The sequence below is a fragment of the Desmodus rotundus genome, chromosome 7 (assembly GCF_022682495.2).
Source record: "Desmodus rotundus isolate HL8 chromosome 7, HLdesRot8A.1, whole genome shotgun sequence".
Lineage (NCBI taxonomy): Eukaryota > Metazoa > Chordata > Mammalia > Chiroptera > Phyllostomidae > Desmodus > Desmodus rotundus.
Window position 1 is genome coordinate 49,858,083 of NC_071393.1, and position 17,496 is coordinate 49,875,578.

Below are 17,496 nucleotides of genomic sequence, written 5' to 3' on the forward strand. Positions count from 1 at the left end.
TCACTGTATTAAGGAGTATGGTGACAGCATTGGGTGGTGAAGGAAAACACAGAGGTGACAGGTCTCAAAAAATATAAGATATAAAAACAACTTTTTTCACTGGGTACATCATTTTTTCTGACCAGTGTGGCTCAGGTTGGGGCATCATCCCATAGATCAAAAGATCACGTGTTCAATTCTCAGTCAGGGCACATACCTAGGCTGTGGGTTTGATCCCCCGGTGGGGATGCATATGAGAAGGTAACCAATGGATGTTTCACATCTATGTTTCTTCTCCCTCTCTCTCTCTCTCTCTTTCTCAAACCAGTGGGGAAAAAATCAGTACATTATTTTAGGAGGCAAGGGCTGTGAAAAACTCAGAGAAACACAGAGCTTGTGATAGCTCCTTCCAAATTAGGGTAGGCTTCAAAGGACAAACTGTAAAGTCCTTTACTACAGCATCAGAAGGTGCCCACGAGGAAAGTTATCAGGGCCCATTCCCTTATTTCCCACACGAATCTCTGCTATCAGAATTGGAAAATAATTTATTACATTCAAATATGAATAACAGAAAAGTAATTCACCTGTCTTTCTGGTAAAAACAAGGATGAAAAATAACGTAATTTTTAGAAAAATAAAAACTCATCAGAAAAAACATTTCTACAATCTAGATAAAAAAAATTGTAACATTTCAGACTTCTGGCCAAGATGGAGGCATAGGTACACACACTGTGCATCCTCGCACAACCAAAGGGAGGACAACAACAAATTTAAAAACAAAAAACAACCAGAACTGACAGAAAATCAAACTGTATGGAAGTCTGACAACCAAGGAGTTAAAGAAGAAACATTCATCCTGACCTGTAGGAGGGGCGGAGAAGGGCAGCTGGGCGGTGAGGACTCAAGGCAAAGAGGCAGCTGGTGGACCCGGCAAGGTGGCGGATTGCAGGCTGGGTGGTCCCACATTCTTGTGCAAATAAACCAGGAGGAACAACTGGGGAGCAAGACAGACCACGCAACCCAGGGTTCCAGCTCCGGGAAATAAAGCCTCAAACCACTGATTGAAAGCACTTGTGGGGGGTTGAGGTGTTGGGAGAAACTCTCAGCCTCACAGGAGAGTTCGTTGGAGAGACCCACAGGGTCCTAGAATGTACACAAACCCACCCACCTGGGAATCAGCACTAGAAGGGCCCGATTTGATTGTGGGTAGGGGGGGAAGTGATTGAAAACTGGCAGAGAGTGGGGCAAATGACTTTGTTCTCTCTCAGACCCCTTTCCCACATACAGCACCATAGCACAGCATGTGGGCTGCCCCGCCCTGGTGAACACCTAAGGTTCCGCCCCTTACTACATAAAAAGTGTGCTGACACACACACAAAAAAAGGCCCAAATTAAAAAACAGATCAAAGCTCCAGAGAAAATACAACTAAGCTATGAAGAAATAGCCAACCTATCAGATACAAAGTTCAAAACACTGGTAATCAGGAAGCTCACAGAATTGTTTGAATGTGGTCACAAATTAGATGAAAAAATGAAGGCTATGCTAAGTGAAATAAAGGAAAATGTACAGGGAACCAACAGTGATGAGAAGGAAACTGGGACTCAAATCAATGGTGTGGACCAGAAGGAAAAAAGAAACATTTAACCAGAACAGAATGAAGAAACAAGAATTTTAAAAAATGAGGAGAGGCTTAGGAACCTCCAGGACACCTTTAAACGTTCCAACATTGGAATCATAGGGTTACCAGAAGAAGAGGAAGAGCAAGAAGTTGAAAACTTATTTGAAAAAATAATGAAGGAGAACTTCCCCAATCTGGTGAAGGAAATAGACTTCCAGGAAGTCCAGGAAGCTCAGAGAGTCCCAAAGAAGTTGGACCCAAGGAGGAACACACCAAGGTACATCATAATTACATTACCCAAGATTAAAGAGAAGGAGAGAATCCTAAAAGCAGCAAGAGAAAAGGAGACAGTTACCTACAAAGGAGTTCCCATAAGACAATCAGCTGATTTCTCAAAAGAGACCTCACAGGCAAGAAGGGCCTGGAAAGAAGTATTCCAAGTCATGAAAGGCAAGGACCTACATCCAAGATTGCTCTATCCAGCAAAGCTACCATTTAGAATGGAAGGGCAGATAAAGTGCTTCCCAGATAAGGTCAAGTTAAAGCAGTTCATCATCACTAAGCCCTTATTCTCTGAAATGTTAAAGGGACTTATCTAAGAAAAAGAAGATCAAAGATATAAACATTAAAATGACAACAAAAACTCACAGCTATTAACAACCGAACCTTAAAAAAAAAACAAACAAACAACTAAGCAAGCAACTAGAACAGGAACAGAATCACAGAAATGGAGATCACATGGAGGGTTATCAGCGGAGGAGTGGGAGGGGGCAAGAGTGGGGAAAGGTGCAGAGAATAAGTAGCATAAATGGTAGGCAGAAAATAGACCGGGGAAGGGTAAGAATAGTATAGGAAATGTAGAAGCCAAAGAACTTATAAGTATGACCCATGGACGTGAACTAAAGGGGGGGAATGAGGGTGGGAGTGGGTGTGCAGGGTGGAGGGGGATAAAGGGGGGAAAATGGGACAACTGTAATGGCATAATCAATAAAATATATTTAAAAATGAAAGGAAAAAATATAACACTTCAAATAAACTAGAAAAATTATTACAGAAGCAATTGCATTTAATGAAAGAAGGATCTCAGGAAAGAGGCGGCCAGGAAAGTGTGACATGGACATTGGATTGGACTAGGTAAAACATTAAAAGAAACTTGAATTACAAGGTCTACAAGGGGACAATAAATATCTCAAAAACCATGGTAAAGAAAGATGTGAAGAAGCTACCAAAAACGAAAAAGAAATTAAGAGATTAAGAAATGAGAAAATGAAGCGAAATGAAAAAAAGAAAAAATACTTGATATATAGAAGTCGAAGGATATACATATGATATATGATATGATATATATAGAAAGAGATGGAGAGAGAGAGAATTCCCAGTGAAGAAAAAACAATGAAACAGAAAAACATTTCCGCACTGAATTCAATAAAACTTTCCTGAAATCTACATATTGAAAACAGACACTGTGGACCCCAACAGTCAATTCTAAGACAGACCTTAGAAAAAACTCTTTGGTTATCTTAAGAAAAGTCACAAATAACAAAAATCAGATTTGCATCCGGCTTCTTGTCATTGACACCCAACACCAGAAAACAGCGAAACAACACAACACTCAAGGAAAGGAAAAGTGGGCCAAGGCTTTTAAACCCAGACGTGCCTCTTTAAGATATAAAGGCCACCGAAAAACAATGATGAACACGAAAACATTCAAGGAATATTGTTTTTAATGAGCCCTTTCTCAGGACTCTACCAAAGGACTAATTTCAGACCACCAAGAAATGATGGGTTGGAAAGGAAACTGGCAAAAAAGCCTATTGACGAGAACTGAATATACTCACCTGGAGAACTAAGATACAACTCTGAAATGAGAGTTCTCAAACAGGATGCAACTATCAAGTCCTCTGGGAGAACGGGAATCACGACCCAACATCGAAAGGGCAGGACAGAGACAGACAGCAGCAAGGAGGCTGATGCAGTAAGCTCAAGCTTATTCGCGAATGCAAAGAGAAAAATGTTTGAAGAGAATACCATTAACTAAAATTGAATAACAGATGAGAGGGAGGGTAATTTATTGCTGTTCATAATAAAGAAACTAAAAGCACAGGGAAAAAAAGGCTATAAAAGTACTTTTATAAAGGTAAACACTAAAGCAAACCTGTAAGCCTTTCTCAATATCAGAAAAACTGGAAAAAATTAAACATACCACGGAACAAAATACTTTTAAAATATATGAAAACAAAAATATGACATAAAATGAGAGAATTAAGACCAAATGTATTGATTATACCAAAATGTAAATGGGCTTAACCCACCTATTAAAAGATAGATATTTTCAAATTAGCTTCTGACATAAAATCCAACCCTATAATAGAGACACATCTAAAACAAAGGATTCTAAATGGTGGAAATAAAGGGAAGGGCAACGGAATACCAGGCACAGGCAAGCCAAATGGAATCAGAGGTCACGATCTTCATATGAGATAAAGTAACATTTATTGCAAACAGCCTTAAAGAAACAAAGAAGGGCATTTCTAATGCTGAAGACTACAACATATAACGCATATACAGTATATATGAATATCTACACATGAAATATGCAGCAACCATTTTCATAAAGCAGAAATTACAAAAAACACAAAGAAAACTATATAGGACCAAACCAATGATAGGATATTTAAACCTTTCTCAGTAAAAGATCACCCAAATGGGAAAAAAAAAAAGAATGGGTATTCACTAATTAAAAGTATAATTAATAAGGTAGATCTTATACATATACTTTAACTCTATATCCTGATAGTAGAAACTCTTCTTTGAAAAGGACCTGGACTATTTTTAAAAGTTGCCATATATTAGACCATATTAAAATTCAATAAATACCAAAATTAGAAAATATGAAAGCCCTTCCATGTAGACATTTTAAATGCCCTATTAATTTATTTCTGAGTCAAAGGAAAAATAGAGTTACAGATGCAAAATTTGGGGAAAACGAAAATTAAAATTTCATAGACCAAAATATGTGGGATACTGCTAAAAGCAGTACTTGGGGATAAGGCATAACCTTAATAATTTATCACAATAGAAATGACAGGGTGATAATAAATGAATTAAGCTTCTGACTCAGAGACAAAGAATAGGATAAATTGAAGGAAAACAGAGGAGTGAATATAGATATTTAAAAATTAAAGATGAGTTTGAATCATGTAAATGCATTACAGTTCAAATGAAATAAACTTAAAAAATAAAAACAATCATCTAATAATCCAACAGTTTTATTTCATACATTATGAATTGAGGTCCAAAGGGATTAAGCTGTCATAGAACTAACATCCAGATCTCATTACTCCCAGTAAGTAACTGAAACGCGTGAAAGGTAGGAAGATGAGTTAGAGATGAGCAAGGTAACCACATCATGAAAGAGGGCCTTAAAGTCAGTCTGAGGTTTGGCTAAGTGGGGACAGAGAGCAGAGGACCCCAGGCTGGAAGTTGCCACAGTGGGCAGGTAGCAGGACAATTGCCTATACCCGGGGAAGTTCAAAATAACATTTGTTGAATGCCTGGTGGTTGACAAGCAGAGAATAAATCCATAGTGATTAAAAATGTAATAAATAATTATAAACATTCTATGAAAGAGAACATCTTTTAAAAGACCTAATGCATGAGTAACCAGGAATATAAGGACCACATTTTGAAACCATACATAGCAAAGAAAGCATTTAGTGTCAAAAAGAAAACGTTAAGGAAAACTCGTATTACCTGGGCAAACTGCCTGTGGTGAAAGTAGATATTTCCTGCATTAAAGTAGGCCAGCGAGTATGTGGGGTTTAAAGAAATCGCTGCTTGGTAGTCTTTCATTGCATTTTGTCGCTGACCCATAAACTCCTGAATCACACCACGGTTTGTCAAGAATTCTGCCGTAGTATTGAGCTGCAATGCAATGGGGTGAGAATTTAGCACCTGAGAATGGTATTTATCTCCAATTTCATGTCCGCAAAAATGCACATTATGAAATGTATTGTGGGAAACTAGTAATTTTATAGTGCTGGGAACCCCATCAGAGTAGATATTTTGAGAAAGGGCTCGGTATGAAGTTGGTTCAATGGCAACACTTTGTTAGTTTGTTTATGATAAAACAAATGATCTCAGTGGTTTACTCAGTTGCTTTCCAAAGAATAGACACAGGTAAAGGCTGTCTGTTTAGTTCTCTTAAAGCTGGAAAAGAAACTAAATAGTTAACATATTTATGTGTCCTAGGCAGTAGCAAGCATCTTTCAGGTCTTTCCTTTTTGTTATCTGGAAGATTACAGCACCTACCCACATCTGCAGAAACAATGCAAAAACTCTAGGGAAAAGGAGAAAGATTTTCTGTCACTGCCAACAAAAGCTGAAATTTTTATTTGCCATTTCACTACAGAAGAACCTGCGGATTGACATTGTTCTTTCTCTAGTTCCTTCAACCCAGAACATTATTTTATTATTTTGCATTCATTTTTTATTACAAAATAATATGGATGCCCTGTGAAACTATACATTGTATTTACTGAGAGAATCAACATTACATTTAGCAAGAATTTGCTTTTTGAATTTTAAATGCATTCAGGTTATAAAACTGACAAGCCATAGTGGCTCTTTAATAATCTGGAACAACAACAACAAATAAAAAATACAAGTGTAATTTTCTGTACAAGTCATTTTTAAAAAGTAACAATTATTTTTTACCTGACCCTATTCATCGATAGTATTGATTTATATTAATGATAATAGAATCTAAGTGGATCGATACCTTTATGGCAGTATTAATATCCTGCAATGCAGCAAAATAATTGCCCATCTGAAGGCAGACCACAGCTCTCCCCTCATAGGCCAGGTAGCTCTTCGGATCGACTTCTATGGCGATGGTAAAGTGGTTCCACGCTTTCTGGAATTTTTCCTGGGTCTGAAATAATTTTCCATGAACATGAAATAGGAAATTATCCGTAACATGACAAATGTTTGATTCTAACTTAATCAAATAAAACCTTTAGAAAGGGTGTATTTATACAGTGCTAAATCTAAGATATTTAAACAGGAAGTAGAGTATACTGTGAGTGCATTCAATGGACTAATTACCTCTGAGTATTTACACTGAAATTTTAATTAATTAAAATAAATCTAATTGTCAGAGTCATCTCACACCATCTTAGACCACATAAAAGCACAGCCACCGTGGGAATCACCGACGCCTTGGACAATGACCACGAAATCTGCATGGAGCTCTGCTCACACAGGCAGCAGCTACATTTATTTGTCCGGCTTTGAATCTTCAGTTATGCACAGTGTACCTAATGTAATAAATATATGTTGAATAAGTAAATGCAGAAACTACTGATGTAAACCCTACTTTCATGAATTTTACCAGCATCTGGAATTTTAGGAGCATTATATAGATTCATGGAATCTACCAAGCATCTATTTACACGAACCTTAGTGACAACTGGAAAACAAGAGAAAAGGTCCAGAGAGGGACATTGTGAATAGAATGATACTGAAGTAGGGTAGAGAGTGGGGTCAGAGAATATTCCCCACAAACCGTGGCTGGGGCAAGGGAGAAGCAGATGAAAAGATCAAGATACTTTGCATATCTATGGAAAGCTGATAGCTAGCTAAGGGCTGCCAACAGCTGAGCTACCACCTCAGGGCAAAAGGTGTGCACTGACTTTTCAGACTGTATCCTGACTCCTGACAAAGCCAGGAAGGCAGTTCCCTGCCGGCACTGACTCACGCTTGCCCTAACTAAAGATGGCAGCTGAGCAAAGGCAGAAGGGAAACTGGCAAATGTAGCGCAAGATGGAAGGAGTCAGAGATGAGTCACACAGGAAGCTCTGAGTCAGGATTTAAACTAAGGGTGGGCAGCCAGGGGGAGGAGCCATGTGGCCGGTAGTGAGAAGGCTGCCATACAGTTTGGAAAGGGGATAATAAGCGGGGACCGTGAGGGAGGAGAGCAATGATGCAGCAGCCACGTGGAGGGAGGAGTAGGAAAGCAGCTATGTAGTTCGAAGTCAGGATCCCACCATGTGGCCTGGTGTAGTAAGGAAGAAGACATGCCTGCTCTAGCTGACTCCAAAGCCATCAAGGACTCTGCCTTAAAGATGCTGGCCTGTTGCCTCACAGACCCAGACCCTTGGGACCTGGAATATACTGAAAGACCACACTCTTGGGACTTGTGCCTTTCCTGGACTTCACCATGGTCCAGTGTAACACAGCGCATGTACTCCTGGACTATAACACGGAGGCTGATGACGACTCCCCAGATCCTGAAGGGGAGAGCTGCTGCAAGACTGTGTGCACAGCTGGCTTAAGCACAGACAAGGATACTTTGGCGGCTTTTGGCTTATAGCCTTTTGGGGAGCAAGGGAAGTGCCTGGTCTTGTGGGAGAGCAGGACTCTGAGCTGAAGTGCTCACAGCCCTCGCAAGGTTGGAACCCCGTTAATAGAAACCTTTTTCTTTCAACACTGATTGTTGGGTCATACGCCAAGGCACCACGTGAGTGGGCACCTGTCTGCTTGGTTACAGCATCAGAATATTTCCTAAAGAAGACCAACTGGCAACTAAGTACCTCATCACAGGAAGGCAGTGAGTTGATGAATCCAGCATAGTTCAGGTCCTGTCCTTTACTTCTATGGGCTCAACAACCCAACTTGCCAGAATCTCAGAGGCTGACTCACATTAACCAAGCTGAGCCTAGTGACTCTTGCATAATAAAACGTACAATAAGACACTGTTCTTTAACCATCAAATCTTCTCGCTCTTGGCAAATTATGTGGCATTCACCATCATCATCACAAATTCATTTAATAAAAAGAGGCAAATTATTAATTTATTAAAATATTAAATTGCAAACAGCCTCACAGCAGGATTATATCTCGTTTGCTCCTGACAACATCTTGTTGCTCAGTTTCCTATCCCTCAAGCTAAGCGCACAGTAGGGAAATCTGTAAGTATTTGTTGAACAAATGGTCACTCTTTCCCCAGGGCAGGATTTTTATGGGCCTCTCTCACTCTCCCTTTTCAGTCTTCACTTCCCTGATTCAATCCTCCCTCATACTGATGTTTTTCAATCCTCTTTCAGGTTGGTATATACTCAGTTACCTCTTCATAAAACACGAACTTGATGTCACTGCTCTGGTTGGTGATGCATTTTTAACTGGCTTGCAGGGCCTTCGTCTCCAGCCATTATTCAGTCCCCTAGTCTCCCATCACTCTGCTTGTCCATAACAGTCATCCTTTGGGCCCCCCAACACTGTGTCCTACCCCCAACTCCCACCTCTAATTAATAGTCTTTCATACCCCGCTGTAAATGTTAACTTCTTCAAAACACTCCTTTACTCCTCAAAGCTAGGTTTCCTTGTGATGAGTTGTCCTAACACCCTCCTTTTCCTCTGTTGCACTTACCCTCCACGTAACTATATAATAAATCATATAATTGTGTGATGCTCGTGTCTGCACTAGGGAGCAAACTCTACTAGAAGAACCAAGTATAGGCTGTTCATTGTGGATCCCTAGGCCTAGACCAGTTCTTGTCCTACTGGTCAAGGTGCCTATTAAAATCAGTATGTGATGATAATACATTTCATTGGATTGCAGGCAGCTCTGGATGCTTTGTGAGTCATCATGTCTCTTTACATTGACTTTGCGAATTTCTACTGTGATCCAATAATGACTAATTTTATGTTGAATTCTCAGAATGCAATCTTATTTCCCTTATTAGGTTCTTGGGCATACCTTACTATAACCACCAATCCCAACACACACCTCCAGTATTATTAGTCTTAAGTCAGCCAAACTCACTTATTTTTAAATGAAAAAAAATTAATTTATGGCAGATTATGAACAGGAATTGCTGCAATTTACAATAACTTGAACATACTTTTTACCCATTGCTTAAATTTTTGACTATTAAAAGGGATGAAAGATAGTATTTAAGATTACTCAGTTCCTTTTCTTGGAGAATGCTGCACTTTTAGCACTATATTCCAAGACAGTCACTACATCTTTCCTTAGTGCAAAGGACTTGGTGTGTGCATGGGGCAGGTTTTAGGACTCGGAGAACTGCGTGGCCTCACACAGAGTAGCACTCCCCCACCTTGCGGGGAGGACGCACACCGGGGGCTTGCCTTCCCAGTACGTTCTAACTCACTGACATTTGGGAGATGATCTGAACCCAGAAGTCCCTGTCCAGAGGTTGTCTGACCCACTGCATGGCTGGAGTCCACTTCAGAACTTCCATACATTGTTGGTTCCCTGTAGCTTTCCACTAATTCAATAGGGCAAAACCCCTGAAACCCAGGTGTGAGCTAGTGAAACAAATGTTAGCCAGGTTCTTAAATGTGAAATTCATCAGGCAAATTTTAAAGTTGTCTCTAAGCGTAGGGGTAACGTAGAAGGGGGTGTAGGAGTTAAAGACACTCAGATTCAAAAGACACTCATCTCACGGCACACCAAGTCCACATGCAGACTGCTCCCCAGGCAGGCTCCCTGCACCCGCTGCCCCCAGCTGCTCTGGACACTAGTAGTGAGGGAAAGGTGAAATCTCCCAAACCAAAGAAGGAGCATGTGTCCCCATCATCAGTAAAGAGCCAAATATATTCTTTCTCTTGTCCAAAAGGTCCTTCCAGCGGCCCAAACCATTCTTATATAATATTACCTGCAAGTTATAGCCTAAACTAATTCTGGCTTTTGTGGACGTTGGATTGAAATGCAGCGCTCTCAGAAAGTCCTTCTGGGCTTGCTTGATGCCTTCATCGTGACCGTATTCCACGTAAGAATTTCCCCGGCCAACGTAAGCATCCACAAAACAAGGATTAATTTTAAGAGCCCAGGTGAAGAAATTGACAGCTTCTTCAAACTCTTTGCTTCTGAAAATAAATAAAATTATTGATGCTTTCTGATGAGTTACCTAAGTACTTTCCTGTCTATAAAGTTTTCATACAGATTTGCCCTGACCCTTGTTAAAATTTTTCCGCTTTATTATCCATCACAAGAAGTAAGTACAGGAGTCCATATGACCCAGGAAGGCTGCAGGGTGTCTTTGAAGATTATGGTAAAAGGAAAGAAGGCAGGTAGGAGTCGCTTCACGGCAGAGGATGCGGGGATGATACTCTGCAGTTCTTCGCTCAGCATTACAAAAGGCTAAATGGCATTCCTACACCTGTACTTAATAGCTATCAGTGGCCAAATAGGAAAAAATATGCTATTATTGATGTAATACACTATTTAAAGCAGATCATAATAAATTTATGTGTAGTTAATATTTCCTCATACAACAAAAGGAACCAAATTTTTGCACATGAGAGCCCTTACTTCAGATATTGTAGAGAAGCAGGCCCTTTCTTTCTGGACACCAGCAGAGAAGAGAGAACGAGGATGAAGGAATATTTTTCTTATTAACTTGTAAATGTATGTGACTGACTAATAACTTGGTTTCTCTTCCCTATTTATTCTCTTGTGGTGGGGTGAAGGCTGCTGAAACATATTTTCCATAAAGGAGTCACTTTTCCATCTCACAGGCGAATCTGATCATTGTATTCAATATCAATGAACATGGGGAAAGCTACACCTGTCCAGTTACCAGCACTCACATTTAGTGAGCATCTAGTCTGCTTTGACTGAATTCACACTGGAAACGGACCTGGAAAGCCACCAGTCAAGCTCCTCAAAGCAGATGATAACTGAAAATCAAGCCCAGAGGAGGTGACAGTGTCAAAGCCAGAGACTCCCCAGCACCCTGCATCAACAGGAAAAAATGAAACAGATACCACTACAGAAACGGCAATTTCACCTTCCTGGATACGGGCACATCACATGGTGTCCTGGGGATGGAAGCCCTTGTTCAGTGATCCCATGGCTGTGAGACAATGGGGCAGTGTGGCAGAAAATCTGTGTTCTGTCAGAATATGTGCTCATCAGCACACACATCATTAAGTATGAGTGACCACAAACATAAAAGTATATTAAATTAGTTTTGCCAAAATGAAACGTGTTGTGAAAAATAATGTGATCACCGACAGAGGTGCGTGCCTCTCATCGGTGCCCACTGGCTAGCAGCCTGGGCCGCAGACACAAAGGCCCACCACAGCTTCTAAATTAATCACATACGTGGCCAGATGTGCCCTGCTGAGTTGTGCAAATAAATCATAAATACCTCCCAAACCTAAAGAATGTGGCTTACAGAGTCAAGGATTCAAAACTATTTTACGCAAATGTAAGAACAGTAAAGTCAGGGTGCCGAAGTATAAAGTGGATAGGGTATGTAACTCTGAGTAATCACGCTCTCCCTCTGTGGCATTTTTTTTTTCATCTGAAGGTGGCTTTCCCAAAGAGATCTAAAAATTAACTCTAGCACAACACTCTCAGTGACCAAATTGAGCAACAAGTAGGATATTCGGCCTAAGGAATGCTGTCTCTTAGCAACCACAAGAGTGAGAACCGGAGATATACAAAGGCATACTTCAAAAGTCTGCAACCCCATGAGTTCAAAGATCAAAGCCCTAAAATTTAAATATTTATTCCTTTAAAAAAAATTTCCAACTGGGAAAATTCTTACTTTCCCTTCTACAGGCTCCAGTAATGAATCTCTGATACTGAGAAGCTGTGTTATAAGACATATAAATGCCTTATAGACTACCCCAAAGAGCAAAAATATTTTTTCCTGAAATAAATATAACCAATCACTAAACACTTCTTATTGTTCAATTGAGTAAAACTGTTAAAACTGAAACTACGCAGAATGAGGACTGTGAGTTATGCGGGCTTTACTGTTGAATTAAATTCTACTTTTATTAAAGGACAATAGAATTCGAGCTGACTAATGAAAGTTGGTTATTTGCAATTGCAAAGCAGTATCAGCTTAAGAAGTTCCGCCATATAGTACATCAGAGATTACATTTCATGAAGGAGGTTGGGCGCTGCACACAGAGAAATTTACTATCTCTAACAGCTGCTAAACCTAGGAGCGAGGTGAGAGAAATTCTGGAGTCTGTTTTCAATGGGGAGAGAGTGCAGTGACCTCGGATGTTTTCGGTCCGTACTCACCCACCAAAGCAAACACATCAGTTGCCGTTACTCCACCTCTTTCTAAGAGTGACAATGACTTAGAGAGATGATTTGTACAAAAGTTGCTGGATGAAAATGGACAATGGTGTGACTATGTTTTGCTGCCTATATAAAATAAAGGTCCCAGTTTAGGCCTTTAAAACCAAAGACGCCTTCACAAATTTCAGTTATGGTATTACTACGTTCATAAAATAAAACAAAATCTAACTCTCGCAGGGAAATGCAGCTGTGCTCTGTCCCAGAAGTGGAGAAAAGAACGCTGGCTTCCTAAATAATTCAGAATGGGATACTCAGTCCACACAGTTTACAGACTATTCTAATTTGCCCCCTCAATTAATTGCTATTATTTCTCTTAAAAAATAATGCTGTAAACTCTTTTAACAAATACATTTTATCCCACATTAAAATCTTCACATGCTGAATCCCTATACTTTTAAAAGCAAAATGACCAGAAACTAATTTTAGATGTTAAATATATATGTAGAAATGTAAGCATTTTAGTTAGCAAAATCTATGTAATATTATGTGAACAAATTTTAAACTGATCGTCTTCTGTATTTTAGCCTTATGTGATGGTTTCCTTCTTTCCCTCTATAACCTAACTTATTCTTATAGTAATCCCAGAAACAGGTAATATGTCTTAAATAACATGGTTCTGTAGATTTTATTGTATTTTGTAGATATTTACTGGTATTGTTTTAATTATTTTTAGATTTAGAATGTTTTCTAAATGCAAATTTTCTGAAGATATCTAATTTTTTGAAATCACACTCTCGTGTAGGAAACAGGCTTTTTAAAAGTTTGTTTCATCTTAGGAACAAAATTAATTACTAGGCTTTTTTCTGAGACATTTCAAGCTACGCATGGTTTTATTCTGTGTATCACCCAGGTCCTTCCCCAGTAAAGGGGCTTGAATCAGATGGGCGCCCCAATGCCACGGCGCAGACTTGGTTCAAGCACCTTATTAGAAGGTAGGAGGGCGCTAATGCCACACTTGGGTATGCTTCCCCACTTCTGTACACTTCTGTTCTTTGTGTCGTCTCGGTCACTTCCACAGCTTCCTCTCTTCCTTCTATTCTTCTGTTCTCACTGTTACACAGCCCCCCGTGCCCTCGCTCCGACAGAAGCTGCACTCCGTACCTGTGGTGGCACAGGGCGGTAGCCTGGCAAAGGCTCACGTTCGTCTTGCTCAGCAGTGCAGCTTGTTTAAAATCCTGAAACGGTTCCAAAACGTTCTGTTAATTTTGCAGCATTATATTTTGTGCTTTTATACACTTCCTTCTAACTTTGTTTGCACCATGAATGTACTTAACATAGCATTAAAATATACATCTTCTGAAAATTTTTTTTGCCTTTTGGTATCACATCTGGTGAGAATGGATGGAGCAGTGGAAACCCATAACTGAAAGCTCACTGAATAGTGCACTGCCAGTCCCCCTTCTCCTGTGGCTGTGCCCTGCCATGTGTAAAGAGACACCTCGTGCACCTTTTATTGGTTTTTTTCCCAGTACACATCACCAGACACTTGCGCATCTAGAGAGAAATGGAAATTCACCTACAGAGAGCCTTTGGCGTTATAGGGCAAACACACACCAGATCCAGAGAAGGGCATAACTGGGCCTTTTTGTGGATTAGCTGAGGTTGCTCCTACCTTGGAACTCACCCTTCTGGGGAGAAGTGAATCCTTCTGTCCAGGGAGCCTGGGAGCCTCCTGAGAAAGAGCAAGGGGAAATCTCAAGTGTTTGAGTCAGGAAAGTTAGCTGGAATGGCCCTGCACGGCCCTGAGGAAGAGGTTGTTTTAAGAGAATTAAAAGTCTGCAGAAGACCCTGCCTCTGAGGCCCTCCCTGAACACTGGCTGTCCTCTGTTAGGCGCCAGAGACACAGTGTCCAAAGCACACACACTTTTCAAAGCCCTACAACATTGTTTTGAGACATGAAGCAAAATGCGAACAATACTAAACTGAAATTAATGAAATATCTAAATAAATAGCTATAAGAACAAAATGTCTTGTGAATTGCAATGATTCCGCTTTTTCCCCAAAGGATTGCTTCAGCGGGAATCTTCATGGGTAGTTTTGGTTTTAACCTCACGAGACCAAGCTAAAAAGTGGAGGTACTGTGACCCCTCTGGAGTGACAAAAGGAAGTCCCCCCAGACTCCCTTCCTGGAGGCTGGGATACCTGCACCCGCAGCCTCAAAGGGCAAGTCAGAGATCTGGCGTCCACCCTGGAGGAAGGAGAGGAGCTAACCCGAACAGTCTCCCTCTCTCTCTCCCTCCATGGTTTCCTTCTTGCCCCTCCCTCTTCCACAAACCTTGCCTGGCTGTAGCGAGGAGGACGCTGGCTGTCTGGTGGGGGTGCTATGAGTTTTCTGCAAGTATTGGGAATGAGAGAGGGAGCAGTAGGTCAAGCAGAGCTGTTGGGACCCTACCAGAGGAGGAAGGCTTCAGTCAGAGACTAATCTGTGGAGGTGGAATCCCCACTTAGATTCCTGAAGCATATTTTGGTACTAAATGGAACTATTTGGAAGCAAATAAGAAATCTATGCCTAATCAAATATAATCTAATAAAATATGCTACCAGATAACTCCCTGAAGAGGACAGGTTTGTTAAAGTGGAGGCAAATGTACAAATCAAACTGAGATTTATTAACAAACATTCCTATTTATTTGGGGAGCTGTGATGAGTGATTGAGACCTTCAAAGGCTGAGAATACCAAGTTTAGTTTTGTAATCCAGTAAAACTTACAAAAGTCAACCTGCCTCTATATACACAATTATCAGCAATAGACATAAATGATGGCTATTAGCACTACTTAGAGTAAAGCTAACAGTTTCTGATGGCTTTTCTCTTCGGCATCAATTTTCCTCCAGTATGAGGATCGTAAATAACAAACCACATATAGTCCCTCATACAAAAAGCAAATTCCCTCCACTGAGTTTATTCGTAAGGACCTCTGTTCACACTGCCCTTCCTTCTGCGTCAGAGGGTAGGCTCTTGACCTCGTTCCTTCCCTTTGCCTCTGGAAACTTGCTCCCTCAAATTCCTGCTTAATTTCTGTATTTTTAATCCTTGTTTCACTGCCCCTACTGAACAGGTCTTCTTCCCTCAACGCTCCCTGCCTGCAAACTATACACAGCCCTGTCTTTCTAGTTCCTCTCTCTACCGATCTTTCCTTATTAACACTCACTGTCTCCCTATCTCCCAATTCCATCAACTCCCTATTATTCATGTTGCTCAGTTAAGGCCAATTTCATTTTGTCATTTGTAAACTGTACCTAAAGACACTTTTGTTTATTTGCTTTAATCTTTATCAAAGTCACCCGTGTACAAAGTGTATAGGGTCTAACAAAACTGGAAAACTTGCGATGCTTGCACCGATGCCCTGCTCCATCTCTCCTCATCCCTGAGTCCCTCTCCCCAAAGGCAGTCGGTTTTACATCTTGCTGCTCTTTCTTCTGCTCTTTACCTTAAAATTTCAACCATACCTCACGATTTTATCATGCTGAACTTCCTGCAAAGGATAGAATTTAGCTATCTTCCCCATCACTCCGCACACCTCCCCTTCTCTTGCCGTCCCTATACCGATAACCATTTGTTTTCATCTCTATTTTACTTCCCTCCAGTGAAGGATCCTTGGCGATCCATTCATATTTAAGTGTAAGACATTCAAACACGAAATGGTGGTTTGGGCTGCTTAAACACTTCTTCTCCACTATCTTTAACCTTGTGGAATGATATCTTTTTTATTTCTTTACTGTCTTCCTGGCAGGTCTTTAAGAGAACAAAGAGAGAAACAGATGTTCTCAATCCACCAAGCTTAACCATTAACTCCCCAAACAATGCCAGTCTAAAGCCGCACTCTGCTTCCTGATCCGGGTGTTCCTACGAAGGTCCTACAACTATCAATTAAGTAATATGTTTGCTGCACTCATCCTACTTGACCTGTCTGTTAATCAGCAATTCCCACTAAGAATTTTTCCCTGGGTAGGGGTTAAAGTGCTCGCTGTCTCTTGGTTCTTTATTGCCCCTGTATTATCCAGTCTTATATTTCTTCATTGGTTCTTCCTCATTTTTAATTTAATTTTTCAAATTAATTTTTAGCTTTACTTTAAAAAAACCTTTTTTTGCTTTTAATTAGTGTTTGCAGGGCATAATTTTTCCAGCCTTTTACCTTTCCTATCTATATCAATGTATTTAAAGTATGATTTTTGTAGATAGAATATAGTGAGACCTTTAAAAAAATTCAGATCTGACATTCTCATTATCTTAATTGGTATTTTTTTTTTACCATTTCTATTAAATGTAACAACTAATATGCTCAGATTTAGGTGTACTTTCTTAGTATTTGTTTTCTGGGGTTTTTTGTTTGTTTTCCCTGTGCAGACTTATTTTAGACTATTTTAATTTTTTAACATTCCATTTTAATTAATCTACACTCTCTTTTTCACTAAGGAGGTCACATTTGAGCAGAAACCTGAAATGAAGGAAGGACAAGAGCCATACACTGACCAGTAGTACGAGTGTTCTGGGGACAGAGAATCACTTACGTGAGGACCCCGAGCCAGGCAGGGAGCCTGGCATTTCCAAGGAATAACAAAATGCCATGGAGGGGTGACCTAGTGCAGAAAAGGAGAATGTTTGACAATGAAGCCAGGTCAGTGAGCAGCAGTCACATCAGGAAGGGGCTTGGTTGGCCAGAGTCAAGACTTCAGATTTCCTTCTAAGTGTGACGGGAAGCCATGGGAGGGGTCCAAGCAGAGGAATAACTTGATCTGCTCTGAACTTAAGAGGTCTGTCTGGCTGCTG

The 17,496-nt window shown here is 40.3% G+C and overlaps 1 protein-coding gene across 1 annotated transcript in view; it reads right to left on the reverse strand.

The window, feature by feature from the left end:
• The window catches only part of TTC6 (tetratricopeptide repeat domain 6), a 191,266-nt gene that overhangs the window by 7,053 nt on the left and 166,717 nt on the right, over positions 1-17,496 (reverse strand). The window contains exons 28-31 of the mRNA XM_053927694.1: positions 13,828-13,901; positions 10,280-10,490; positions 6,379-6,531; positions 5,352-5,522 (exon numbers count right to left, since the gene is read on the reverse strand). Of these exons, the coding sequence (XP_053783669.1) occupies positions 5,352-5,522; positions 6,379-6,531; positions 10,280-10,490; positions 13,828-13,901 (609 nt within the window). The remainder of the gene's footprint in view (positions 1-5,351; positions 5,523-6,378; positions 6,532-10,279; positions 10,491-13,827; positions 13,902-17,496) is intronic.